The following is a 26,914-nucleotide window of genomic DNA, read 5'->3' on the forward strand; positions in this document are numbered from 1 at the left end:
ATGGTTGACACTCTAATACATATATATATATATATATATATATATATATATATATATATATATATATTACAATAAAAATTCAGAAACAATGTAACAAATCTAACTATGTTAATTCCTTTTATGACATCTTAAAGGAATGCAGAATAGGAGTATAAAGAATCACTTTGAAATATTGATACTAAGTAACCTTATTATTGAACTGTAGTGTTTGTGTGTGTGTGTACTAACGATGACGTCATCGATTGTGTCAGTCGGCCTGGATTGTTGCCACACGAAGTTACGTGAACCAGTCACCAGTGTATTCAGTCCACCTGCTCACGTACACTTAAAACTGGAGCAATCAAAGTTAAAAGAAACCCTACGACGAATATATACGATTCAATTTTGTATAATTTCTGGCCCTCTTTACAGTAACTATGAATATTAATAAAAATTTCATTAAAATCATATATTCAGATAGTTCACTTGAGATTTTATCAACGACACTATAAACTACTAAATTACTTTTGTTTCGTTCTAGTACTTTAAATATAAAACGATAAGAATTAAGGTTTTTTTTAATATAATAACTCAAATTTTTGAGTATCGATAAACTATTTTGTTAAATGAACGTTGGAAGTCAAATGAGAGTATTATTTATAGGTGATAAATGCAGTTGGCGTAGCGTCTATGAGAATGAAGCCCCAGTTTGTCCGACCGCTGGCTGGCTGTCGGTTCAACTCATAGCATATTTTAAATTTAATTTCTTAAATATATTTACAACAATATGATCAAATAAATTGAAATAAAAAATAACTCTTTCAATATGCCCGTAAATAAAGCTGAAGGAAGCTTAACGTGGGGTAAGCAAGTATATACTAATAGTATATAGCAATAAATTATATTTTCTTTTAATTTATTATAAATTAAATAGTTTTTAGGATTTCATCGAATTAAATTTTCCAGGGCTAAAATTGTCACTTCTAATTGTTGTGCTGTGTAGCGGTGTGCAATGTGCTTTTCGGAATTTTCAAGCACTGAAAACGAATATATATATCGGTGAGATAATATTCATAATTAATATATTGGTGAATCGAACATAATGCTAATTGATTTTTTACTTATCCAGGTGTTATACTACCCAACAACTCTGTGACCGAAGTAGCTTTTGCCTCTGCACTAGCGAGAGCCTCGATGGAAAGCGAACAATATCGTTATTCAATGAAAATAGTCTACGTGCCCTACGGCGACAGCTTCGCAGCTTCCAAAGCCGGTATCAAAACAGATTTACGCAATAAAAAAAAACGAATAAATTTAAAAATAATTAACCAATAGTTTCATCTGTGACAACTTTCAAATCGCATACATAATTCTATATGTTGTAAACAAATAAGTCAAGTTCGTGTATTATTGTATGATCGTAACTCTTTTTTTATATATTATACAAACTTATTAAATTGGTTTAAGACACATAGGAGAATTATAAACAGAATCCGATGAAATAAAATCTTAATCTTTGAATTTAGCTAATTTTAAGAGAAAGGAACAGTCACTACGATATCATTTACAATGAATACTATTATATTATTAACTTCCAGCTTGTGAGCTTTTATCAGCTGGTGTGATTGCGATCTTCGGACCCACTGACACCACTTCAGCTGCGGCTGTCGAAGCACGTTGCAGGTCTGCAGGTGTTCCGCACATTCAAGTAAGAAAGTACACCAAATATTTTTCATTACTGATCAAAACATAATTTATCATACACTTTTAAGAGGTAGCATCAATACCAAAGAAAATATATCAATAATAAAATCCAAAATTGATATATTACCATATTTTACCCGTAAGAACTAACAAACAAAATAACTATCAAGTTTTTATACACCTACATAGAAATCGGAATAGAATTCTGCGTGTATGTATAATATACTGAATGCTCTGTGAAAAATATATGTTAAATTTACATGACATACAAAATGATTCCCAGTAAAAATATCTTGAATTTGAGATGAAACGAAAATTTTACAACGTACCCACATGATAGGACCACTTGTGCAAATAACACAGAACTATGACTAGAAATAAAATATTTCTATATCACACACCAAATATTTTACTCTATATATACAATTTGTAATTTTGGGACAAAATCTATGTTTAAATTTCATAGTGAAATAACCTTTATAAGTAACCTTATTTTATCTATATATACATTTTTATGTATAAAATTAATATGGTACGTACGTACCCCTCAAGTTTAAGCAAACATAATTCAAGTAAGCCCAAAAAATTTTACGAGAGTATTTTTTAATCATAGCTTAATAGTGAAAATAAACAAAAAAAGATGTCAATAGTACCTGAAAAATAAAAGTGTTATTGCACTTTAAGTTAGATCTTTTTATAAGTGCTATAGAAGGCACATGCTAAATTACAAATTTGTATGCAAATTTGCACTGGATTACGTGGAATGTAATAAAATATTTCTCATTACAAATAATAATTTAATATGTGTAGGAGAAAGTAATGTTAATAGATAAAGTGCATTTTTTGATATTTTTGATGATTAATGGTTGGAAGTTACGATACCCAAAATCTTTATAACAATAGTATAATGAAATATTGTATAACTTGGCCAATAAAATTAAGATTTGTATCTAAGTGTTAATAATTTTACTCTACTAATGATTAGAGTAAAAGTTACACTAGAATATCCTCATAAGTACTATAATTCTTGAAGGCATTATGGCGCCCACCTCACGTCCGAGGTTTGGAACGTCTCTCGCCCCCTAGCATTAATTTACACCCAGAATCCGTAGCGCTCTCAAAGGCAGTCGCCATCTTTATAAAAGACAGCGATTGGAACACTTATACGCTTCTTTATGACGATGATCAAGGTAAGATATTATACAACAAACATACCTTTCACTTATACAGTTAAATTACCTTAATGGTAAACATAATTTTGTTTAAACATTCAGGACTGATTCGGTTGCAAGAAATATTAAAGAATGCCCAACCAGGACACAAATGGTTAGCACGCCGTCTGCGTCCAGGGGAAGATAATAGACCCTTGCTCAAATTATTAAAAGCCTACGGTGAAACAAGAGTTATAATAGATTGTCCCGCTAACAGAGTGCTCGAATATTTGCGACAGGCGCATGAAGTTAAATTCTTTGAGGACTACATGGTACTTTATTTAAAGTTAATCCTTTCACATCAATAATATTGCACTTAAAATATTTTTTTTATTTTAGAGTTACATCCTAATGTCACTCGATGCTCATACGTTAGATCTACAAGAGCTGAGGTATGGTCTATCAAATGTCACATGCTTGAGAATCTTTGACCACTCAGACGGTCGAACTAAGTCCTATCTGGCTGATTGGAAGGCGAGAACTTCAAATGACATCAAAATGCCAAAGAAAACGCACGAGATTACTGTGAGACAATTTTTATTTCATCTTGCAAAAAACAATCAATCAAGTTTCTTTATTATATATATATATATATATAGTTCTTAATTCTTTCAGTATGTAAAATATGTTCTCTAATGTCTTTCGCTGATATTCATATTATGGAAGCAAAATTTTTATAATTTTAATTGGAAAAGAAGTGTAGGACCTACAGACAAAAAAACCCTTCTATTTATTTTGATATAAATATTTATTACTTAATTTCAAATATTGCTTTCTTCATTCTTAACTGCTGAATAATAAATTAAATATTAATTTCATTTTCACAAATACGTTTATAATTAACTATATTTATTTCTAATTTATAATATATAAAACAGATCGAAGCAGCCCTTGCTGGTGACGCAGCAAGACTGATAACAGATTCTGTGGAAAATGCACCAAAACAGTTTAAAATAGCAGCACAGTCGATTGAATGTAATACAAAATCTAAATGGGAAGATGGAGAGACATTCACAAATCACCTTTTGACGGTAGTTATAAAAATCATCTATTGGCGGTAGTTGGTAGTTCCTGTTTTTTAATTCTTCTGTAAAATGGAATCTCTATAAAATTTTCCGCATTTAATATGATCATATATATACATATTATAAAACAAAGTCCCCCGCCGCATCTGTCTGTTTGTCTGTTCGCGAAAAACGGAAAAACTACTGCACCGATTATAAAACAGTAATCACCGCTCAATAGCGTGATTCTCGAGGAAGGTTTTAGTGTATTATTTGTTAAGTTTTTGTATTTACTTGTGTGTACATTAACGATATTTGTTGAAGATGTCGGGAAAACATGAGCCGTCTGAGAGCTTTAAACGAAAAGGATGCCAAAAGTCTTTGATATATAATGAGATCTAGGACTTTCGCGAGTTTTATTAATTTAAATGAAACTAATATATTTCAGTTATACTACGCGGATATTATTATTTTGAAACTGCATAATCCCGACGTTTCTTCTTCGAAATATAACAAAATAAAATATTGTGGAATTATGTATCTCATATAGGTCTATAGAAAATTCCGCGGTGGCATATGTCTATACCTTAAGGGTAAAATACTATATCCATTTTACAACTTTTAAAAATTAGCATTCCTAAAGCGTTTATTGGAAAGCTGTTTACATAAATACAGAATTTAGTCTTATCAAAATAAATCACTTCGATTTCAAGCCTACATCAGTTTCTGTAAATTACTTATTAAATAATTTAAATCGGGCGAACCATTTGAAAGTTATCATAATATAAGTTTAATAATTCTCAAAATTAAATAGGCTATTTTATATTTTTTGTAAAGAGCCAGTACGAAGCCAGGGCTGGTAGGTACTAGGTAGTAGACTTATATGTGTCTCCCGTGTCTTTTACCAAGTAATAATATTATTATTAAATCAAACAGTGTGTCTCAGAATTGTTTAGTAATTATTCTGATATACAAATTATATACCATACTAAGAGAAAAAAGTTCAATCAAGATGAAAAAAACCATTAAAACTTTCACGAGTTAAAAACTTTATCAACATTAAAATTCTTTTCAATAAAAAACATTTCACATTAGACTAGAATTTTATTTAAGTGTGAAACTTTATTACAAATCTGTTTTTACGAACTTAGTCAATTTAAATCACCGGACACTAATAGGCTATCAAAATTCCCTTCTTATGGACGGATTGAAACTTCCTTCAAGTAATCATTATCAAAATAAATAATCTTATAATTATTCATTCTTGTTTCTATGTTTTAGAATCCAATACAAGGCATAACGGGACGTGTGCAAGTAGACAATATAACTGGGGAGAGAACAAACTTCAACGTAGAAGTTATGGAGCTATCTAACAGCGGATTTAACAGCATAGCAAAATGGAACGCGAAAACGGGCTTCGATTATGCACGGACGGCAACCGAGGTTTCCGATCTATTAGCAGAAAAATGGCAGAACAAAACATTCAAAGTGGTTTCTAGGATCGGTGCTCCTTATCTCGTCGAGAAAACACCAGCTGAAGGCGAAGTGTTGGTCGGGAACGATCGATACGAGGGTTATTCGAAGGATCTCATACACGAAATCTTAAAAGAAACGCTTCACTTAAATTACGTAATAGAAATAGTTCCTGGCAACGAGTACGGAAAGTATAATAAGGACACCAAGAAATGGAACGGCCTTATTGGACATCTCCTCGAAAGGGTTTGTTATCAGTTAAATATACAAACACGTAATGTTTTTACGTTTGACCTGAAACTGTGTTTCGATTAATCGAAATTTTTCGAGTCCTTTTAGAAAGTACATACATAGTTTTGTATATAATTTGAATGAAATCATATTGTACTATTTACCTTAAAACGTGGATATAGATGCATAAAAAAAATGGTTTTTGTTGATCTGGCTTGAGGTCCCAAAGTCCTCACATTTAATTTAACTATTTACATAATTATTTCATTTACTTGAACAAAACTTGATTTCAACATTCGCGAGTTATCCAGAAATGTGCTTTTATTATAATGTTTGAGCTTCTTCTGATTATTATTTTTTTGTTTCTGGAACAAGTTAATTTTTTTTTTATTTCACTATAAGGCAAATATCGAAATGCAAGAGGGCGGAAGCGCTGATAATTAAAAACGGTATAAAATAAAAAATATAGCCATAGCCTAAAGTTCCATTTAAAATTAAATAAAGCAAAACTACATAAATGCAAATGTTATTGTTAAAATTCAATAATATGTACGTGCGGGTAGAACTAAAAATGTTATTATTCATTAAGTTAAAATCGATCTCCATATGGTTATTAATTATATAATCAATACCCTTTTTCGCTAAAAAATTCTTATCACTAATACCTCCGCATATTTCTGTATTAATTGATCTTTATCCTATACAAAATATAGCAGGCTCTAGAATGTTTGTTAAACTGTTTGTTTTACATAAAATACAATGTGTTTATCATAAAATTATATGTACTATGATATATACAATATATTAATTGTTATGATTTACAAGCACTTTGTTTTACAGAAAGCTGATTTAGCTATTTGTGATCTGACTATAACGTACGAAAGAAGAGCCTTTGTGGATTTTACGACGCCTTTTATGAGTTTAGGGATCAGTATTCTATATTCAAAGGCAACTCCGCCAGAGCCGGAACTTTTCTCATTTCTAAAGCCATTCTCCGTGGATGTCTGGATTTATATGGCCGCTGCATATTTGATGGTTTCATTATTGCTACATATTTTAGCAAGGTATCAGTTCCGATGTTGTTTTTAAAGTTTCGTGTTTCAAACGTTACTTATGCTACCATTAACTAGTTAAACATGAATTGAAAAGTCCATAATTACCGGCCTATTATTTTAGTGAGTGTCAAAAATATATATTTGTTTCGAACAATTGACCGAAAATAAAAATATGGTTTTTTTTTTAAATAAAATCTGCTTAAAGAAACAAACATCAAAATTTAATTCAATTTAAATCATTTTTTTCCCAGATTCGCTCCAAACGACTGGGAGAACCCGCATCCCTGTGACAAATCCCCTAAGGAATTGGAAAATATTTGGCATATCAAGAACTCTTGCTGGCTTACCGTCGGATCGATTATGACCCAAGGATCTGATATATTGCCCAAGTAAGAAATTCCATTTAATTTCATCAAACACATTCCTCGCTTTTTTGGAATTCGAAATATGTTTCGTAAGCAATTATAATTAAATAATAATTTGAATGGTTCCATTAAACGACGAAAATACGATAATATGCAATTATTACGAGTGCATTAATTATTATGACTTTTTCTATTCGAATTTTAGTGGTGTTTTTTTATGTACGTTAATTAACTAGTTCCTTAACCACGATAGCCTTTAATTAATATCTTTTTATTCAAAAAATGAGGATAAAATATGTAGAATAACAAAAGGATTTAAAGGTCAAACTATATCGCTGGTGGGTGTAATCTTTTGAAGTCTATGAAGACCTGTGATGTGAACAGATTTAACATACTATAACCTTTAGAGGATACTCCACAAGATGGGTGTGTGGCATGTGGTGGTTCTTTGCCCTCATCATGTGTTCCTCCTATACCGCCAATCTCGCGGCTTTCCTCACAAACGCTGCCATGGACGACTCCATTAAAAATGTTGAAGATCTTGCTTTGCAAACTAAAATCAAATACGGAACTGTAGATGGAGGTTCTACTTATTCATTTTTTAAGGTATATTTAATTTTTTAACGATTATATCAATTATTCTATTTTATTTAGATAAATAATCTTAAGGGCTGATTTAATGATCCAGAGATCCAACGTGTCCACATATCAGAGGATGTGGACTGCAATGGAAGCAGCAAGACCATCAGTCTTTGTAAAAAATAATGATGAAGGTGTAGAAAGGGTTGTTAAATCAAAACGAGGATACGCTTTCCTAATGGAGTCAACCGCTATCGAATATCAACTTGAACGAAACTGCAATTTAATGCAAGTTGGCAACGAACTCGATTCTAAGGGATATGGTATTGCCATGCCTTTTTGTAAGTGATTTTATGTAGTAAGTCACATAATAGAAGTTGTATGTAAATCTTTAACGAAAGCTATTTTTAATATTAAGATATATTGAAGTTCCAGTCTCATGAATTCGTTCGCACGTAACATACATCATATTCCTAGAAATAATAAGAAAAGCAATGTGAAATCCTAAACGGCTTTCTTCGTGGTAATATAACCCAATAGGGGCAAAGTGACATAAATGTGTTATATTTGATTTTTGTTGCAGTGTCGTCTTACAGAACAGCGGTTGATAATGCCCTTCTAAAATTAGCTGAAGGTGGTAAATTGTTGGAACTTAAAAATCGTTGGTGGAAGCCAGCAGAGAAACGGTGTACGGTAGGTGTCACTGTATCCGCAGTTATAGCCTATCCTTCCACAGATTATAAAAAACAGAAACATTTTTTGTATTTAAAAAAAGTTGTTGGTCTTAGCTTCGTTATTTAAGAAATGTCGAAACAATAACAATCTCTGTAGTGCTAAAATATTGAGAGCACTTAATTTGCGAATCAGGCTGAAACTAATTAAAAATAATATTTAAAGCAAAATTTTACAAATTAAATTTACTACTTTATAGGTGCATATATATATATATATATATATATATGATTTTGATGATGATGGTTAGCTCAGATCTCAATCAATCAAATGCATTGTAGCTATGTTATAAAAAAGAAAATTGTATTTTAAATTCAGCAATCAAAATAATCCACAGGTGGCCAAGAAAATCGAGAATCATAGAAAACAAAACGCTCATTATAATTTTAAAACTCCATGAAATCTAAAAGTGCGATTGCTAGAAAATTGCAATTGGACTAAATTATAAACTTTTACACTTCAAATATTTATTAACTACAAGAAGAATATTTTTCATTCAACAATTCTGTACTTTCATAATTTTAACAAACCTCAGTTTTCTAATGAAAGTGTTATCGTTTCTATTAACTAAATTGTCGTTATCGGACCCCAAACAATTTCCATTCAAACTAAAACCATCAGACGAAAAAGTCCTTTCACTTACTCTATTTCTTTTAGTAATCGACAAGGTTAAACAGTTTGTAAATTGTGTTATACTTATGTTGCTAGTCTTTTTCTATCCGTTCAGTATACAACTTCGAATCGAGTCTTGATTTCATTGGTATGCTAGGTATGTCGGTTAGGAAATATATAGAATTCCTGATTCACGAGTTAAGTCAAAGCACAACAGTAATAATCTAGGTAGGACGCGATATTACATGTTGTATATAAAACTATTAATTTAAATAAGGATATTGTTCTAAAATTTAAAAAATCGTTGACTTTTTTTATAATTGATAACGTGTAATTTTCACTATGTTTATCTATGTTTGGAATATTATTTCTTGGGTCTCTTTGTTTGCCCAAATGCTGAAATGATGGATATGTTCTACAGTCAGAAGAAGTTGGAGATAAGGGAGGTAGTGCCGTGGAGCTTGGTGTAGACAACGTGGGTGGAGTCTTTGTTGTTCTGGCTGTTGGTTGCGGCCTAGCAGCTTGTATGGGAGGATTCGAATTCCTCTGGCACGTTAGAGATGTTGCTGTTGAACAGAAGTTAAGTTAACTGCATGCTTAATATTTAAATCAACTTCCCGTGATATTTATTTATCGGAATAACAAGATTCGAATCTATGACTCCCAAAATATCTCATCTCAGTAATTTTTAACATTAAGCTACTTAAATGAAACTAGTATTATTCGGATTTACTACGCGGATTATATTATTTAAAAACTACATAATCCCGACGTTTTGGTTACTTTGCAGCAATATACTTTACTTTATAACAATAAATCCGAATAATACTAGTTTCATTTAAATGAATACTCGCGAAAATCTTAGATCTCATTATTAAGCTACTTATTTTGATTTAATCAATTTGCCATATATTAGCATTTCAGTCATCCAATTTACAAAAACAATTTTGGTGACGTATTTTAACCTTTATTTACCTTATACAGATTACTCAATCGGAAGTTTTTTGGGCGGAATTGAAATTCGCTTTGAGCTTTTGGGAAACTGAGAAGCCTGTCAACATTTCTCGATCATCGTCAGCTAAATCAGAAAACATTGCTTCCAGAGCATCGTCGGTGTTACGCTCTGTACTGGATTTAGCCCATCTTGATGTTTTTAATAAATGAATCAAACAGTTTATATTCATAGCTTAGGTCATTACGTAATGAGTATGGTCGTTATATATATTATTTTTTCTGTATTATAAAATGTAATTAGATATTGTATCTTTAGCCATTCAAGAAGGATTTCTCTTAAATCATATGTTTATTATTAAACAGAAGTAAAACAAATAAATCACATATATTCTGATAAAATCGTTATTCTGCCTCTGAGATGTATATATCTCGGGGCGGGAACCATTCGCAACCTCCTTGCACAAGCTCATGATGTTACCGTATATAAAAAAATACGCTGGTCTTATGATTTTAAGACTTCTAAAATATTTATGTAAAACATATAAGAACTTTTTATACTCAGGTTTTAAGTGCTGTGCATTCTCATATTTTTTTTTTTATTTAATTAAACGAATGAAACGAAGAAATGGGTTACGTTTTTTACATAACATTGTTTTATTAATGCATTGCTTTAGTTATTCAATATATTATTACGTTTCATATTGGCTGTTATATTGAAAATTCTTATACAGTAACTTACTTGTATTCATTGGTCGCTAGGACTGCTAAAATTTTATCTTATTAAGATTTACAGAACATTATTTGAATAATACATGACCTTAAAATTTCTGTTTAATTTCTATTACAGCTTATGTTAAGTTATTTATTACTATAGTCATTTATTTTCATCGCAGTATTGATAAATAGTTGTCAATACAGAATCATTTACAAAAGTATTATATATTACATATTCAAGGGTTTGATGATTCAGATATATCAATATATTTCATCGAAGTTGATGAAACTTGTGGCTGCTCGGAGTACTGAGACTGCCCGAGACTGTGAACGCTCCCGAGACGGTGATGCTGTAGAAGGGGCTGCAGAACGTGGCGGCGCAGCCAGGCGGTGTAAGGCACGAGGATCCAAGGATGCATTCCACTCGCTCACAACCGCTTCTTTAAACGACACCTGAAGATATAATTATGATAATTTTCTTTTATTATCTTTTAATTTTGTGACAACTTATTTTATTTTAACACTTATTTGTATATATTTTTGATTCAGCTGTCGTTAAGAGTAATATTTTCAATGCAATACTCAAAATCAAGCCTATTGAATATAAATAAACTTGTTTTAATGTATGTAAATGTTTAGTAGTTATAGGATATACTAATTTTTGTAATAACCTTTTACGTATAACAAGTGTATTATAATAATTGACCTTAACCTTGAGATTACTTTGAATTTTTTTATTGTAATAATTAATGCATTTAAAATATGTTCCAAAATAATTTTCAATTTTATTCATTAATTCATAAATATCATTAATAAAGTTCAGCAAAAAATCGAAATCTGCTAGAATTACTCTAAAGTCTAAACCAAGCCTAGTTCATTGGAACTTATAAAGAAAAAATATTAGTTCGAAAAATTATGCTCAAATAATCGATTTAGAATCGAGAAAATAGAAAGAAAACTCATCTTTTAGTAATCGATTATTAATACTAGAAAATATATCGTTGCAACAAATCCGTTTTATGTTAATGTGGCTTAAACGGTCCGTTTTATGTTAATGTGGCTTAAACGATACATACGAACATACACCTTAATGCGTGAAATTAGTTTAAAATTCAATGGCCGCCAATATTATATTATATTATTATATCAATAACTTCGTTGGTCAAAATTATTTCAAAAATATTGTAAAGACTCACATAATTTAAGATCATATATATACAACATAAAAAAATTCTGTTTTAAGATGCTATTTACCTTTTCAGTGACACAAATCTTCTTAGCATGCAACAGGAAGTCTATAATTGCTACTAAGAATCCTATAAGGCCCCCAGAAGCAAGGACAATAAAGATCCCGCTTGTATTTTTCATTTGCACAGAGCCGCTGTTTTCCTCGGTTTCAGTTTTCTGGGTGTAAGAATTAAAAACCTCAATATCATTAAAATTTCATAAAAGACTTTATAAAAAAAATTGTGTTAACAGTAGCTTTCATTCGTGGAACTGTTATAGAGATATTTTTATTACCTTACAATCCAAAGCATTGTCCTCTTTTTCCCACCATTTCGTTTTTAACTTCAACAATTCTCCTGATTCTTGGAGCGCTAGTATCGCGTTGTCAATTCCTCTTTTGTATGGTGAATCTTAAAGTTCAAGTTAAATCTGTTTATTATTTTGTTTTACTCAATATTCATGACAGGATTTTTATAAGGAAAAGCTCGCTGTAGCTACTATTACTAAAGACAATTGTAGCTACGATTACTTTAAACTTTGTAAACATAACACAAATGGTGTGGGATAGAAAAGGAAACATATTTGAAGAAACTAATTTCTCTCACAATAAATCGGTTGTATCGTAGGTGGACTGGTTTAACCCTTTTTTAATAAAATTTAGTTAGTAGTGTTCCTATTAAGAAGAAACGTTTTTCCGAAACATTTGAACGACAAAACTCATGTGTTTTATATATATACATATATGTATACATATATGTACTCGTATATAATGATGCTTATTACCTTTTTCAGCTTTATGGCTGGTTCTTTATTTCACACGAATAATGATAAACAATTTAAATCATAATACATTATTTACACTATCGCACTTTCCTTCTCTTCTTTAAATTATATGAATATACTTTTTACATTTTTCAATTGAAAAATTAAGTTATTAATTTGATTGAATTTTTCACTACTGAACGTTTAAACATATATTCTAGATTTGATATATTGATCGGAATTAAAATCAATATTACAAAACAATGAGATCTAAGACTACTGCGAGTAATCATTTAAATGAAACTAATATTTTCGGATTAGAAAGCGTTATTCTATTACTTTTAAAACTGCTTCCCGACGTTTCGGTTACTTTGCAGAATCGCGATCACGGACACACGAGACGACAATTCTCATCATTTTAAAAATGAAAAAAATAACACAAAATAATCCGAAAATATTAGTTTCATAACAAAACAATATTCTACTGACTTTTCGGCATTGCTATTCCATAATCCTTCGAATCTAGTTTCCCTCCAGTCATTTTAAGACTACAGAATCTCTGCATGTAATATTCAATAGACGTGGACTCCATGAAAAACGCGTATTTTCCTTCACTACGTAAGACACGATCGCGACCTTCCTCGTTGGAGGTGGTGAAGACGGTAGGTCTTGCTGACTTCATCACATTCCACAGCTTCTTGTATAAAGTATCGTTAGATGTCTACAAGTTTCAGTTATAAAACATTAATCATTAAACATTGAAACAACAAACATTCATATATCAATTAAAGGAGCATATATTAAATTTCTTTTATAATATTTTTTCCATGACTCCATCCTATACTGCCACTTAATTAATCATAAAATTAATAACGCTTAAATTCTAATGATATATCTATTGTATTTAAGCGTATGTAAAGATATATGGAGAACTACCTACTTTACTTGTATTATAAATAATATAAATCACGTTCGATGTAACTTACTTCAAAAAATCTGTAAGTAGATGCATTGTCGACAGTACCATAGGAAATGGAATTTTGATCAACGAGGTCCGAAACTTCCTGTAAATCATTGCTGCGACGACTTGCACTGAGAAAGGTGGACATGTTGGCTGTATAAGATGCTGTGACGATAAGAGCGAAGAACCACCACATACCAGCGACCCAGCGAGATCCCACCGCCCTGAAACAACCATACAAATATACAAACATGTATTAGAAATGTTTAAAACGAACAGATAAAAACCCTAGGGTTAAGAATCAAAGAACGATCGCAGTACTGAGCTATTGAACAGAATATTTTTATCTTGCACGTAAAAAACATTCAAGCATAGAAATTTCATAAAATAGTTTCAACCTGGGTAATATGTCGCAGCCCTGGGTCATGATGGAACCCATGGTGAGCCACATGCAATTGTACAAGCTCCATATGTTTTGTAAGTTCTCCGGATTCTGATTGCAGGGGTGGGGATTCACCCAATCATCTTGACTCATACTGAAATTATGTTTTAATTTACATAGATTACTTATTGAATTAAAGAAACGTCATGTAAAAAAAATCACTTAAATATATTTAGTTAAAAAAGTATAACAAGAGTCAGAACAAAAGATAAACGGTTTACTCTTTCAAAAATAGCACTGTAGAGAAAGAAAGATTGTAATAGCTTCACTTATATATTTTTTTGGATTTATATAAAATAATATTTCCATAGGAATAAACCTAATTTCAATTCAATGATTTTCGATAAAATTCGAATGTCCGAAGCAGTTTATGAACAGATGCGCTTTGTAAATTTCAACGGATAATTTAATATAAAATAATATCCAGTTTTACAGAAACATTTTTTTTATAAATTTTGAAATATTATAATAAGCATTAAATTTTTAATAATATATTAAAAGTAAACAGCAAACCTTTAACATAAATACTAACCGAGCACATATTAGAAGGACAAAAGATACAATAATATATATCGTAGCTAAATACAGCCACACATCCAAAGACAAAGGTTTTATGAAAGAGAACATGTCAGGTTCTTCTGGCTCCGGTTCTTTGGTCAACAAACCGATCCCCAAAGACATAAAGGGTGTCGAGAAATCTACTAGGGCGTTCCTTTCTGATGTGATAGCAAGATCACATATTGCAAGATCGGCATTCTACAAAAAATATTATATATACTAGTTCGAATAATTTGTGTGAGGTAATAGGAACTAATATAAATATAATTCAATAGAACTGACATGATCGAGGACCTCTCCTATAAGTCCACTCCATTTTTTGGTGCCAGCAATGGGATGGCCATAGTCATCACCGCTAACTCTATAAAACTCATACTTCAGATCCTTTCCATTGTTTCTCATGTGCTCAAATATCTTGTCTATCAGATCCACAGCATATCCTCGGAATGTTGTGGTTTCGTTGGAGAAATCAAAATAAGGTTTGCCTTTTCTTGACACAATCTGAAAAAATTACGTAAAAAATCATAAAATTATATTACATCTTAAGAATTATTAAAATTTCTAACATTTTTACAATTTAATATGTTTATAAAAGTAGTAAGTAAATAGTTCTCATGTACCCGTATAACTGACTTGGAACTTTTTGCTGAAGATCTTTCCGTGATGTCTTTTTCAGTGTACAGTGTGTCAGTCTTATAGTCCCATTTGCCGACGTAAATAAACTGACTCTCGTTACTTAGTTTGGAGTAATGGAGGACGAAATTTGTTCTTTTTCCATATTTGTCGAAGTTTACATTACCAGTGAAACCTTTATAAGTGGTCTGGTAAACAAATATAATTAGTCAGGTATTGGTACTAATTTTAATTGAGGGAAATATACACAAATAATACGAGTAATGCTGTTACGATCGTTTACAAAATGTTTGATGGTTGAGAAAACTAAAAGAGATTAAGTTAAATTTTAAATTTAAATTCAAAAAAATATATTTTTTTTTATAATTTTCAATACATGTATATTATGTATAAAACCTATGTGTTGAATATTTTTTTATAACTTTAATGTAAACATACTATATGAGTAATTAGTTCATGGAAAATAATGTATGGGCTCTATTTAATCAACCTGTATACAACAGGTCACCTTTAGTATTGGGCCTTGTTTTATATAAAGTGCTAAATGCCATTACGAAAGACGTATATCTAGATTTGACTTGATTTAAAAACCTTTAATAAAGCGTCCCGTAATGCTGCCCCTTGAGGCCAGGCTGCTTCTTCATACTCCTTACTCTTCATAAAACATAATGATGGCGGATCTGCTATCGGTATTAGTCTTCTAGAATATTCTTCTTGATCCTCGATCTCCATCAGCATACTTCTTATAGCTTTGTCTAGATGACCCAACGCATCCGCAGTCAAGGCCGTCTCCAACTAAAAAAACACACACAAATTGCAATAAAACTAACAAATACGAGATATTTAACTAAATCATTTTACCCGAATATTATAATTGCTCATATCTTTGTCTATCCATCGTATGTCGTTGGGCATAGTTAGGTGCAATGTTGATACATTGGCCCTGAAGTCGGCGAGATCTTCAAGATTTATTGTATAGGCATCAAGTGCTGTTAATATAAAACTCTGTAAAATATACACATTCATTCATTAAGAACATACAACAATGAGGTGGCAGAATGTTTCATTTTACTAAAAGTTTCAAGAAAAAGTTTTTACACATCTGGTCTGCCCGTGATTACGAAACGTCTAGAGTATGTAGTTTTTAGAATAATAAAATACCCGTAGTAATCCGAAAATATTAGTTTCATTTAAATGATAACTCGCGAAAGTCTTAGACCTCGTTAAGTTTCTACCTGATATTGAGTTGAATTTTCAACTTCTGTCATCTGTTCCATATAAGTCTTCACATTATCAACAGCACAGTCTAAAACATGGTAACTCATGTGCACCACTTTAAATATATACTTAAAAGTTTCTCTGTTGTCGCCATTGGGATCCAACCTTTTAAATAATATTTGATCATTTTTATACGGCCACGTATTTATAATTTCTTGAAGGCGGATAAAACCTGAAATATAATTTGTATTGAGCTCATTTATAAACAAAATACTAGATCCACGGCTTGTTATTTATCCAGATATTAATAATTATATAAAATAAATATAAATTAATACGTAATGTCAAACTCACTGCCTTCGTCTTCGTAAAGAATAGTGAACTTGTCCCAATTTAGAGTCTTTATGAGAGTTGCAAAGGCTCTTGATATTATTTCCGGTGACGGGTGATAGAAAAATGAGTACATATCATTTTCGAGTGTCGCTGGCGGCTGCCATCCCAGGATTAAATGTGATATCTTTAATGAAATTGATTAGTTCATATGTAAATAGAAAACATATGTTTTATCATCATCAGTAACAACTCGCTCATACATGAACTTGAAACTTATATATGCCTTATTTAATCATAACTAAAATAATACCTATAATATAATAATACAGATATATAAATCAAATAATCAATATATCTTGACATTTTTATTATATATTCGACAATTAACTTTATTTAAAATATGCAACCTATTATATGAAATAAAATTTGAAAAAAAAAATATATAGAACAGAATATATAAACATATATATATATATATATTCTGTTAACTTACGTTAAGTTTGTTGCATATCGAACACGTGACATCACAAATTCCGTTCGTTGGTCTGGCATCAACTAGTGCCACTATTCCATCGTCAGACGAGGTGTTCGCGCACACTGTACAGAAAATAACTTATTAGTATATATTATATAATATAAATAAAGATTATTACTATTATCATAAATGTGTATTCGAAAAAACTCAAGGCTAATTACGATGTTTAAATACTTCATTATCTTAATAATTTACTCACTCTCTAATGCCGTAGAATAGCTATCAGTGACTTGTGCTGCAATTAATTTCCCATGATAGGCGTTAGTTGTACCGATCTTGAGTATATTTTCGAAGGCCAAAGCGGAATTCGGTAATGTCTTCGAATTAAATAGCCCTCCTGAATAACAGTTTCCCAATTAGTATTAGTTGCTATAATATTTTTACTAACATTATTAGTTATGCAAATTAACGCATCGTTTAAGACCTACCGATAGGTAGACGTGTACTAACTTCAGCGCAGCCAGTCTGTGAATTTACTATAATTGCGACCAAATGTAACATAAAGTAAATCATTTTATATAAAACTAATGAAAATATTTGTTATGAGCGGCAAGCGACTTCGCAGCCGGCTTCACTGCGAGTGATGTATTTTTGGAAAATAATTTTAGGTCAGATCGACCAAAGACGATCGGCCACGCGACGAAATGTTCATTATTGTTGGTTGAATCACACACGAAAGCCCAATAATATATATAACGAAGATTCAACTAACCAAACTTTTAATCGAAATGTTTAATAGCTGTGTATGAGCAGAACTTGTGTGACAAAAATGTTTGTAATAATGTTGTGGTTATTTATTGTTTGTTTCGTTCAGCCGTCAACCTCTGAGATCCGTTATACGGAAACTAGACAGAGTTTTTATCAAATAGGTAATAATCTTTAATCTTTTATCTTTTCTCTTAGAAATTATTATTTATCTTTTTCTCACAGAAACTGTGTATATGAATACATATATAGTCCTATTCGAATGTTATGAATAACTCCGAAGTTGATCATAATATAATTAATGGTGACAATTTAATAAAATTGAATTGGTCCTTATGTCAATACTTTTAAATGTTATTTTCAGCTGGCATTTTTGAAAACAATACGCTCACACAACGGCTTGCTTTTAATGAGAGTATACGTTACGCCAATTTGGGAAAAGCTGAATTACAATCAATGTCTGATGCTCAAGGCGGCAAAGGTATGAAAAAAGAATACTATAAGAATAAATACACCAATTTTTAATAAAATATGTCTGATATTTATACAATAGATACATAGAAAACATTTTTTATAAAAATACCTGATTGATCTATAACTTTAATCAAAATTCTTTGATTGAACTCAAGATAAAAACCAAAATATTCTTAGATCTATGTTTATTTTACAAAAAACTCTCAATAGTCTGATTCACGAATATAATTCAGTAAAGGACCTGAGACTTGAGCCTGTCATCTTTCGACCGGGACGATCAGACAGCTATTCGATATGGAAAGATTGTGAGTATATAGTTTACTTTTTAAAACAAATGACTATCGTGTAACTAACACTTTAAAGTTTAAACTATAAATGAAAGAACGCTATTTGGATACTACGCCTTTTTTATCCTGTAGCTACATAATCCTGAATCAGTTGCTTTACAGCAGGCGTGATCACGGGCAGACGGGATGAAAGCCTTCCAAAGAACCGAAACGTCGGGATTATGTTATTACAAAATAATTAAAAAAACCCGTAGTATCCGTAGTTTCATTTAGATGAGTACAAGTGAAATTTATTTCTTACACTTTCTTATTATTTACACGATAAATTTTATATTTCAGTATGTTCAAACACAACTATGCAACCGATAGCTATATTCGGTCCTCAGAACTCCGTCACCGACAACATCATACGCGATCAGTGCTACGTATCAAATATTCCGCACATTCAAGCTAACTTGCAGTTAGCGGACCCTGATATGGAGCTGAACCCAGTTGAAGCTACAGACGAAGAATCCAGTGAAGATCAGGGGCTTAAGTTTAAAAAGATATCCATAAACTTTTACCCGCCGGCGGAGGATATATTGTACGCTTACGCCATGTTACTAAAGTACTACAAATGGAAAAACTTCGCAGTTCTCTACGAAGATGACTTAGGTAAGAGTTTTTCAAACTTACTCAGGAAATGTTCTTTGTTCTGATAGAATACACAATTAGGATTAAATAAGTCTTTCCAATGTATGTACTATTGTACTGAAAACGTGAAACTAAAGTTAATAATGTAAATATTAACAAAAAATAAATAAAAAATCCATATAATTTTATCGTGTTTAAAATTAGGTCTGTTGAGAATACAGAAGATACTCTCTGAATACACAGAAGACTATCCCCTCACTATCAGAAGACTAGACCCGAACGCCGATAACCATAACGTAAGCTAAATTTTATATTACTTGAACAATTCAACAATTTATGCTGCTTGTTTCTTTATAATAAATTGATCTTATCAACATTGCATTCTTTGCTAAGAACCTCACGAGCACTAAAACCTTCTCTGTTGAATGAATTAAACAATTATTTTTTTTGCTCTTTACTGGCAAAACCCATTTAATACAAATATAGGTTTTGACTGACAAAATTTGAGACGTGGTACATATTCCGCAGAAGCGAAAGCGTCCATAAATTAAGTTCTATATACAACTGTGCTTGAAATGTGGGAAATTGGTATATGACCTTTTTACATTTACCGTTTATACAGTCATAAAACTGTGTACGTACATAACATGTAACAGATTTAATTGATGAGTGTAAGATTTATTAAGGGCTTATCTTATTCCGTAAACCATTAAATAATAATCCCGAAGAGATAAGTTTAATAGCACCAAAATTTAGTAATAACAGACCAACAATCTTTACATTTTTTTTACATTAAATCTAGTAATAGTTTTGCCTTCATCAAAACTGATGGTAACAGAAATATAGTCTTAACTGTCTTTTAAAATTACTGTATCTAAAAAAGAATAATCATTCTTTGCCTAAATACTATTAATGAGCTCGTTAAACACAATGTTGTGTTTATTCCCTTTCACTTCGTGTACATCATTATGTCTTGTAACTGAGCTAACATTGAAGAGAGAGGTTTGTTAAGCAAACGAATGGTACACAGTAACAACATCAAAGTAGTCGTGAGTTGTGAGTTAACGTATGTAATTTCATAATTAGATGAAAACGACTAAGTATAACGAGATCTAAGACTTTCGCGGGTTTTCATTTAAATTACTAATCTTAGTTATGGAGAATAAATTTAGTAATTAGTAAAATGTTGACTGTGGTTCTGTGACTATTCTGATACGTACGTCGAGGTTGAGATAAGAAATTAAATATTTAAATCTTTATCTCAACAATATATATATAAACAAACCGTCCCCATACCTTAATTTTAACTCTTACGTCGTCACGAATAAATAATACGTACTAACTAAATAGTTTTAAAGTACAAGAGTATTCGAAATATAAAAATCACTTTTAACGTAATATAAAATGCTTTTTATAATTTCTTTCACAGATATTTAAAGATCTCAAGAAATTCAACGAATATCGGGTCATAATTGATTGTGATGTCGACCGCGTTGTCCAATACCTCACGGAGGCCAGAGAAGTGAACATGGTCAATCATTACGAGGTGATTCACTGTTGAATGTTGGCTTTTATATAGCCTTAAGAAAAAAGAAAACCTGGGCTTTGAAAAAATAATCATCAACTGCTGAACATAACACCAATAACCATAGAATTGAAATATCAAAAGTACTTGTAAAATTAACAAAATACAAATACATTAATAATTATATAGGCTATTGTAAAATTAATGTTTAAATTTAAAATTATAAGTCAAATTACTTCATTTTTTATGTATGATAACAGCCCAAAATAATACTTCTATTGAAAAAACATTATTTAAATATTAGAAATAATTAATTTTCTTCATATATATTTCTAGCATTACATTTTAATAACGATGGATGCGTCGGTGGTTGCGGAAGAACTGCGACAATTCCAATCGAATATAACTTGGCTCAGTATAACGGAATATGACAAGCTACAAAATTCCCAACATTTCCTGACGCCGAGGGTTGGAAGGTGGACGAGTGAAACGAGCGTCGTCTATCCACCTGTCACTGATATCAAAGTATTTTAACATCGCTCAAAACTGTTATAATATAAATATGATTATTGCCCGTTATATTACTTGAATGAATTTACCCTGTTTAATTAACATAGTATAAAAAAAAAATATTTTAAAAGATCTTATCTTATGTTTATTTCTTGGTATAGTTGTTTATCTATAATAAACTGTGATCTTTTTCTAAAAAGACGTCAGCGCTGCTAATGGATGACATAGCGAATCACGTATTAAAAGCGTTGCAAAAAGTGGAAATGGTGGAGAGCATTGAAAACAGAACAATGAGTGATATATGTGGACCGGAAAGCGAGCCGTGGGAGTTCGGGGCCTTGCTTCAGGATGAAATATTGAAGGTAGCTTATCTCATTTACACTTGCTTACAGAAACTAAATTATTCATGACGTGCGAGGATAAATACGAATAAATTTCTTTCTCTCGCCCGTTGATCGATGTGAATAAATCTAAACAACCATTTATGGTAATTACTATTCGTCCCAACGCTTCCATTTCACAAAATGTATTTAAAAATTATTTATCTACCTTTGTATTGTATAAAATATTCACATGTTCCCATTTTGCAAGACAAAAACAACAGGCGTCACTGGAAATATAGAATTCAACGAATTAGGACAAAGAGTTAATTACACTCTTTATGTAAACGAAATTTATGTTTCAACGTTGGATACAATCGGCACTTGGGACTCGACAGCAAGAGGTGAAATTATTGAAGATAGACCTGAATCTGAAAATTATGATAAAAAGAAAAATGTTAAACATTTCTATGTGAGTTGGCCTTTTCTGTCCTAAACATTTCTTAATATATAGTCATATATAGATAAGCTGATCTCTGAATTTATTCGTAGATTATATCTAAAAAAGCGAAACCGTACTTTTACGATAAAATAAAATGTGCGGAAGATGATCCAGATTGTGTTGAAGAAAAAGCTGATGAAAATTACGAAGGATTTTCTGTGGACCTCGTCAAAGAAATCTTTGATACGTTGCGAAAACATAATTTTAATTTTACATATTCTTTTTTGCCAAAAACATACACTGATTACGGCAAATACAGACCGGAAGAAAAGAAATGGGATGGCTTGATAGGAGATCTCTTAGATAAGGTATGTTTTCATGACAACCCATCAACAATTGTGGTTTACTTACAATACTTTTAGGCAAAAAGAACCCTTTTAAACTGAAAAACAATTTAGCTTATTTTTAAATAAATTCGTTGCTATTTACTTATTCTGTTTCTGACCTCTAGAGTGCCGATTTAGCTGTGTGCGACCTAACTATCACTGAGGAAAGAAAAAAAGTGGTCGACTTTTCAGTACCATTTATGTCTCTGGGTATTAGCATTCTGTATATTAAAGAAAAAGAAGTTGAACCAGCTATGTTCTCCTTTCTCAATCCATATACATTTGATGTTTGGATCCACACGGCAACAGCGTTTTGTGTTGTATCAATTATTCTTTTTGTGTGTTCGAGGTTGGTAGTTATATAAAAATTATTATTTAAAAAATTGTTTCTTATCATTCTAATCAATTATATCGTAATAATTTTTTTATAGAATATCTCCAGCGGATTGGGAAAACCCACAGCCGTGTGATAAAGATCCAGAGGAATTGGAAAACATATGGAATTTCAAAAACTGTACGTGGCTCGCTATGGGGTCCATTATGTGTCAAGGATGCGATATCTTACCGAAGTATATATATCATGGAATAGCTTATAACTTAATTTACATACTCTTACAAAACTTAATTTTGAGATATGTTTAACAAAATAACTGCCAGAATTACCTTTATAACGTCCTTTTCACGGACAAAAATTCAATTGTCTTATTGACAATAATAAAAACAATGCAAAAATTATAAATGTTTTATTAAACGAGTCTTCTGTTTGCAGAGCAATCGGGACACGTTGGGTTTGTTCTATGTGGTGGTTTTTCGCAGTCATCGTATGTCAGACATACATAGCACAACTTTCAGCTTCAATGACCGAAGCTTTGGAAAATGAACCTATTACCAAGGTAGAAGACCTGTCCACACAAACCAAGGTCCTATATGGTGCGATCGATGGTGGTTCCACCCTTGGTTTTTTTAAGGTAAACCATTAAACAAAATCCTCTTTTTACAAAAATTTTATAGTACAATCGGGTCTGCATTGACTCATTAAAGAGATGAAATCTTGGGCTGATAAACTTTGAATATATCCACTAAAAAGTCTTAAAATTACTTTGATCCTACACATTTATACTTTAAACTTACCGAAGTTTCTGTTTAAAATTAAGTGGTTATAAAGTTTATACATAAAATTTTACTTAGTTTATTTTAAATTTTTATTCTAAAATAGAATGAACAACACATCTAAAGGCTCTGTTTGTGACAGTAATTGATAAAATATTTTCACGTTTGCATTAACAATGCCAGTCTGACTCAAATTCATTTATATGTAGATCATTCATTTTAGAATTCCAAGGATAAAATGTTCAATAAAATGTATGAAAATATGGTACAAAATTCAGCGGTTTTAGTTAAAACTAATAAAGAAGGTGTTAAGAGGGTTATAAAAGGCAACGGAAAATATGCCTTCTTTATGGAATCCACGTCCATAGAATACGAACTGAAAAGGAACTGTGACCTTAAAAAAGTTGGTGAGGAATTGGATTCTAAAGACTACGGCATTGCCATGCCCGCTAGTAAGTATTACTGAGTACTCTATTCATTAAGAATAAAGGAAACGTTTTTATTCTACAATAATTTAATGAATTATGTGTAAAGGAATTTGTAAAGTAGGCCACCAACTTCTAACAAACTAAAAGTGTTATTGCTATATTATAGCTTTTGTAATTCTTACTTATTTCAGACTCTCCGTTCAGGAAGTATATCAACCGAGCTATTTTGGAACTGAAAGAATTCATGGTGTTAGATAAGATCAAACGAAAGTGGTGGGAGGAGAAGAATGTGATTCAACCGTGTGAGGTAAGTAAATAGAAAGTAAGCAACTACGATAAAGATAAAGAAAAGAAAAGTAATTTTTTTGTATAAAATTGTGTCTCGATTTTTTTTTTTAATATCTTAATGGGATCTAAGACTAGAGTATTTATTCATTTATGTGAAACTAATATTTTCGGATTACCACGCGTTGTTTTATTATAATTAAAACTACACACCCCCGACATTTCGATTACTTTGCGGCAACCGTGATCACGGGCAGGCGAGATGAGAATGTCTGTCTGTCTGTCTTGTTATTTATCATCTACCGCCAACGATTTTTTAATTTTTGTTGGCGTACCGCTCTGGATGCCTGCAGAATGTGCTTATATATCTTTCTAACAACAGGTTGAAGAAGACAAAAACGACGTGGAGGGAGATCTTGAAATGAAAAATTTGAAAGGAGCTTTTGTTGTTCTCATAGTTGGGCTTGCTATCTCCATGGTAATTACTGCGTTTGAATTCATGAACGAAGTCAGAAATATTGTCGTGCGAGAACAGGTAACTACATTTAAAAAGTCATGGATAATAATCTTAAACCTTGTCTGTGTCAAAAAAAAATGTCCTTAAAAAGCCCCTTCCTTTGACATCATGAAGAGTTTTCAGAGAAAGAAAACATAAGAAATTAAAAAAAAAAAATCACTTTTAACTGTGAAAAATAAACAATTTCAGGTGTCTCACAAAGAAGTTTTTATTAAAGAACTGAAATCTTCGCTGAATTTCTTCCAACTTCAGAAACCGGTTATAAGAAACCCAAGTCGTGCGCCATCTGTAGCATCTTCTGGCAGTGAAAAGAAGAACAATAGAAATAATGCCATTGAGAACTTGTTAGAATTTGAAAAAGTGCAACAGTGATCTGTACAGACAAAATATTGTTTCACCTTAAATACTGTTGATAGACATTTAATGTTAAACCTGTAAATCGCTTATTCTCATTTAATTAGATAATATGCACTAACAATTTTTAAGTATTAATAGTATTTTTTTATTTTCCTGCTTTCGTTAATGATTCGCTAATAATAAAAGTTTTTTATAGTAAAAATCATTTTAATTAATTTAATATGGAATATCTTATATATGACTTTCAATAAATAATTATTTTATGTCGCTTGTAAAAATAAGTTTTTCTTTCTTTGAATACCCTAAAAACGATTTACAATTTTCAAAAATTAAAAAACAAAGAAAAAGAAGATGGAACTTCGTAAAACAAAGTTTTAAAACTCCTGGACGTTTTGATCTATTTATTAATTACTTTTAAATATTTAGGTCTCATCAGCATAGAACCTTCGGACTATGTGCTCAGTCCAACGTCAGTCGAGTTTAGCAACTTTCAGGGCTATTTCGATGACTTTGTTACTCCTACGTATTATCTCATTTTTTATTCAATAACGTTCAGAAACTCTCAGCTTAGCCATGCCAACTACTCTTTGAAATACCTTGAGTTTTATTTGAGGGTATTCGTAACACATATTGCTTATTCAACACTTTTTTCTGGAGTGACTTACCACGGTATGTTCATATTAGTTATAGCTGTAGGCGGAGACTTTGTGCACGGTGATCTAAACTAAATTCACTGCAGTTCGACAGTTCCAGGACATTTCCTTTTTTATATCAAAGGTAGCAAACGAGCAAAACGGCCTACTTAATGGAAGGTAGTTACCATCGCCCATGGACATCTGTAACATAAGAGATGTTACAGAAAGGAATGGGTGGGAAAAGGGAAAAGGTAACTTCCTCCCGCAAATACTAGCGCTAAGCAATTTGCTCCATGGAATATGGGGTTCTTCAAGGACGGACTAAACAGCTACATGAAAGCTCGGCAACGACTGGTGACACCCCTGGCAATGCAGATATGTATAAGGTATATTGACCTCCTAATGTCAGACGTAGACATGTGCCGCTCACCTTGGTATACACAAAAAATCAATTGCAAAAATAAAAATGATTTTTACTTTACTCTCACATGTCTAAGTGTGTTAGTTCAATAAAACTCTTCATATTTTGAGGATCAACTGTAAATTCTTTTACCAGAATTTCAAATTAATAAAGAGCTAAGTGTGACCTAACTTAAAATTTGACAATGATTTATTCATAAATAAAAACCGACATGATTTATATTCTAGGGTTGAAAGGAATTTTTCAAACAAATTATTCCAAATTCAAATGTCGTTGGATATTGTCATGAAATAAATATTCTAAAAATATAAATAAATATTCTAAAAATGTAATAAGTTTTCCAAAATTAAACTTGCTTTTTATGGGTGTTCACAAATAGCTAATTAAAAATTGAGCTGAATCAAGATGAAAAGCAAAATAGCGTACCCAAGTTCTTAATTGAATTGAAAATCGTAAAATCTTATAGCATTACATTTCAAATACATACATCATATGTTTCTAATGACATAAACAAAGACATTGCCATTATTTTTTTTAATCTTATTTGACCTTACATTTCTGAAGTACCATGTTATTATCAAATGCTAAATTGTTTAC

General features: G+C 31.2%; 3 protein-coding genes across 3 annotated transcripts; 2 read left to right on the plus strand and 1 right to left on the minus strand.

Annotated features, from left to right (window-relative positions):
• The first annotated feature begins 681 nt into the window (after positions 1-681).
• LOC116769745 (glutamate receptor ionotropic, kainate 2-like) lies at positions 682-10,298 on the plus strand. The gene is made up of 16 exons (XM_061522527.1): positions 682-842; positions 946-1,038; positions 1,109-1,252; positions 1,578-1,687; positions 2,717-2,873; positions 2,958-3,166; positions 3,234-3,419; positions 3,773-3,925; positions 5,180-5,617; positions 6,443-6,666; positions 6,909-7,046; positions 7,430-7,628; positions 7,711-7,942; positions 8,185-8,294; positions 9,367-9,523; positions 9,928-10,298. The coding sequence occupies exons 1-16, from the start codon at positions 806-808 to the stop codon at positions 10,107-10,109; spliced, it is 2,769 nt and encodes a 922-aa protein (XP_061378511.1). The 5' UTR covers positions 682-805; the 3' UTR covers positions 10,110-10,298.
• LOC116769746 (glutamate receptor ionotropic, kainate 2-like) lies at positions 9,960-17,871 on the minus strand. Its single transcript, XM_032660940.2, has 16 exons — positions 17,711-17,871; positions 17,482-17,619; positions 17,241-17,344; positions 16,769-16,931; positions 16,432-16,646; positions 16,058-16,201; positions 15,788-15,991; positions 15,184-15,384; positions 14,846-15,064; positions 14,538-14,761; positions 13,962-14,099; positions 13,589-13,787; positions 13,092-13,323; positions 12,135-12,250; positions 11,868-12,017; positions 9,960-11,066 (listed from the first exon to the last, which is right to left on the minus strand). The coding sequence occupies exons 1-16, from the start codon at positions 17,793-17,795 to the stop codon at positions 10,875-10,877; spliced, it is 2,724 nt and encodes a 907-aa protein (XP_032516831.2). The 5' UTR covers positions 17,796-17,871; the 3' UTR covers positions 9,960-10,874.
• Positions 17,872-17,913: 42 nt separating this feature from the next.
• LOC116769743 (glutamate receptor ionotropic, kainate 2-like) lies at positions 17,914-25,542 on the plus strand. The gene is made up of 17 exons (XM_032660930.2): positions 17,914-18,151; positions 18,352-18,468; positions 18,695-18,766; positions 19,088-19,402; positions 19,586-19,677; positions 20,811-20,927; positions 21,243-21,431; positions 21,617-21,778; positions 22,008-22,208; positions 22,289-22,546; positions 22,690-22,913; positions 22,996-23,133; positions 23,334-23,532; positions 23,898-24,126; positions 24,294-24,409; positions 24,770-24,922; positions 25,094-25,542. The coding sequence occupies exons 1-17, from the start codon at positions 18,028-18,030 to the stop codon at positions 25,274-25,276; spliced, it is 2,889 nt and encodes a 962-aa protein (XP_032516821.2). The 5' UTR covers positions 17,914-18,027; the 3' UTR covers positions 25,277-25,542.
• The last annotated feature ends 1,372 nt before the right edge of the window (positions 25,543-26,914 follow it).

Source organism: Danaus plexippus, chromosome 14, assembly GCF_018135715.1.
Source record: "Danaus plexippus chromosome 14, MEX_DaPlex, whole genome shotgun sequence".
Taxonomy (NCBI): Eukaryota; Metazoa; Arthropoda; class Insecta; order Lepidoptera; family Nymphalidae; genus Danaus; species Danaus plexippus.

Coding starts and splice junctions, on each gene's coding strand:
- LOC116769745 (XM_061522527.1), top strand. CDS start 806: ATGCCCGTAAATAAAGCTGAAGGAAGCTTAACGTGGG. Junction 1,253..1,577: donor CTTCGCAGCTTCCAAAGCCG/GTATCAAAACAG, acceptor ATTAACTTCCAG/CTTGTGAGCTTTTATCAGCT. Junction 8,295..9,366: donor CAGCAGAGAAACGGTGTACG/GTAGGTGTCACT, acceptor TATGTTCTACAG/TCAGAAGAAGTTGGAGATAA.
- LOC116769746 (XM_032660940.2), bottom strand. CDS start 17,795: ATGATTTACTTTATGTTACATTTGGTCGCAATTATAGTAAATTCACAG. Junction 14,100..14,537: donor GTCCTTCTAATATGTGCTCG/GTTAGTATTTAT, acceptor ACATAATTTCAG/TATGAGTCAAGATGATTGGG. Junction 12,018..12,134: donor ACAATGCTTTGGATTGTAAG/GTAATAAAAATA, acceptor TCTTACACCCAG/AAAACTGAAACCGAGGAAAA.
- LOC116769743 (XM_032660930.2), top strand. CDS start 18,028: ATGAGCAGAACTTGTGTGACAAAAATGTTTGTAATAATGTTGTGGTTA. Junction 20,928..21,242: donor ACATGGTCAATCATTACGAG/GTGATTCACTGT, acceptor ATATATTTCTAG/CATTACATTTTAATAACGAT. Junction 22,547..22,689: donor TAGGAGATCTCTTAGATAAG/GTATGTTTTCAT, acceptor TCTGACCTCTAG/AGTGCCGATTTAGCTGTGTG.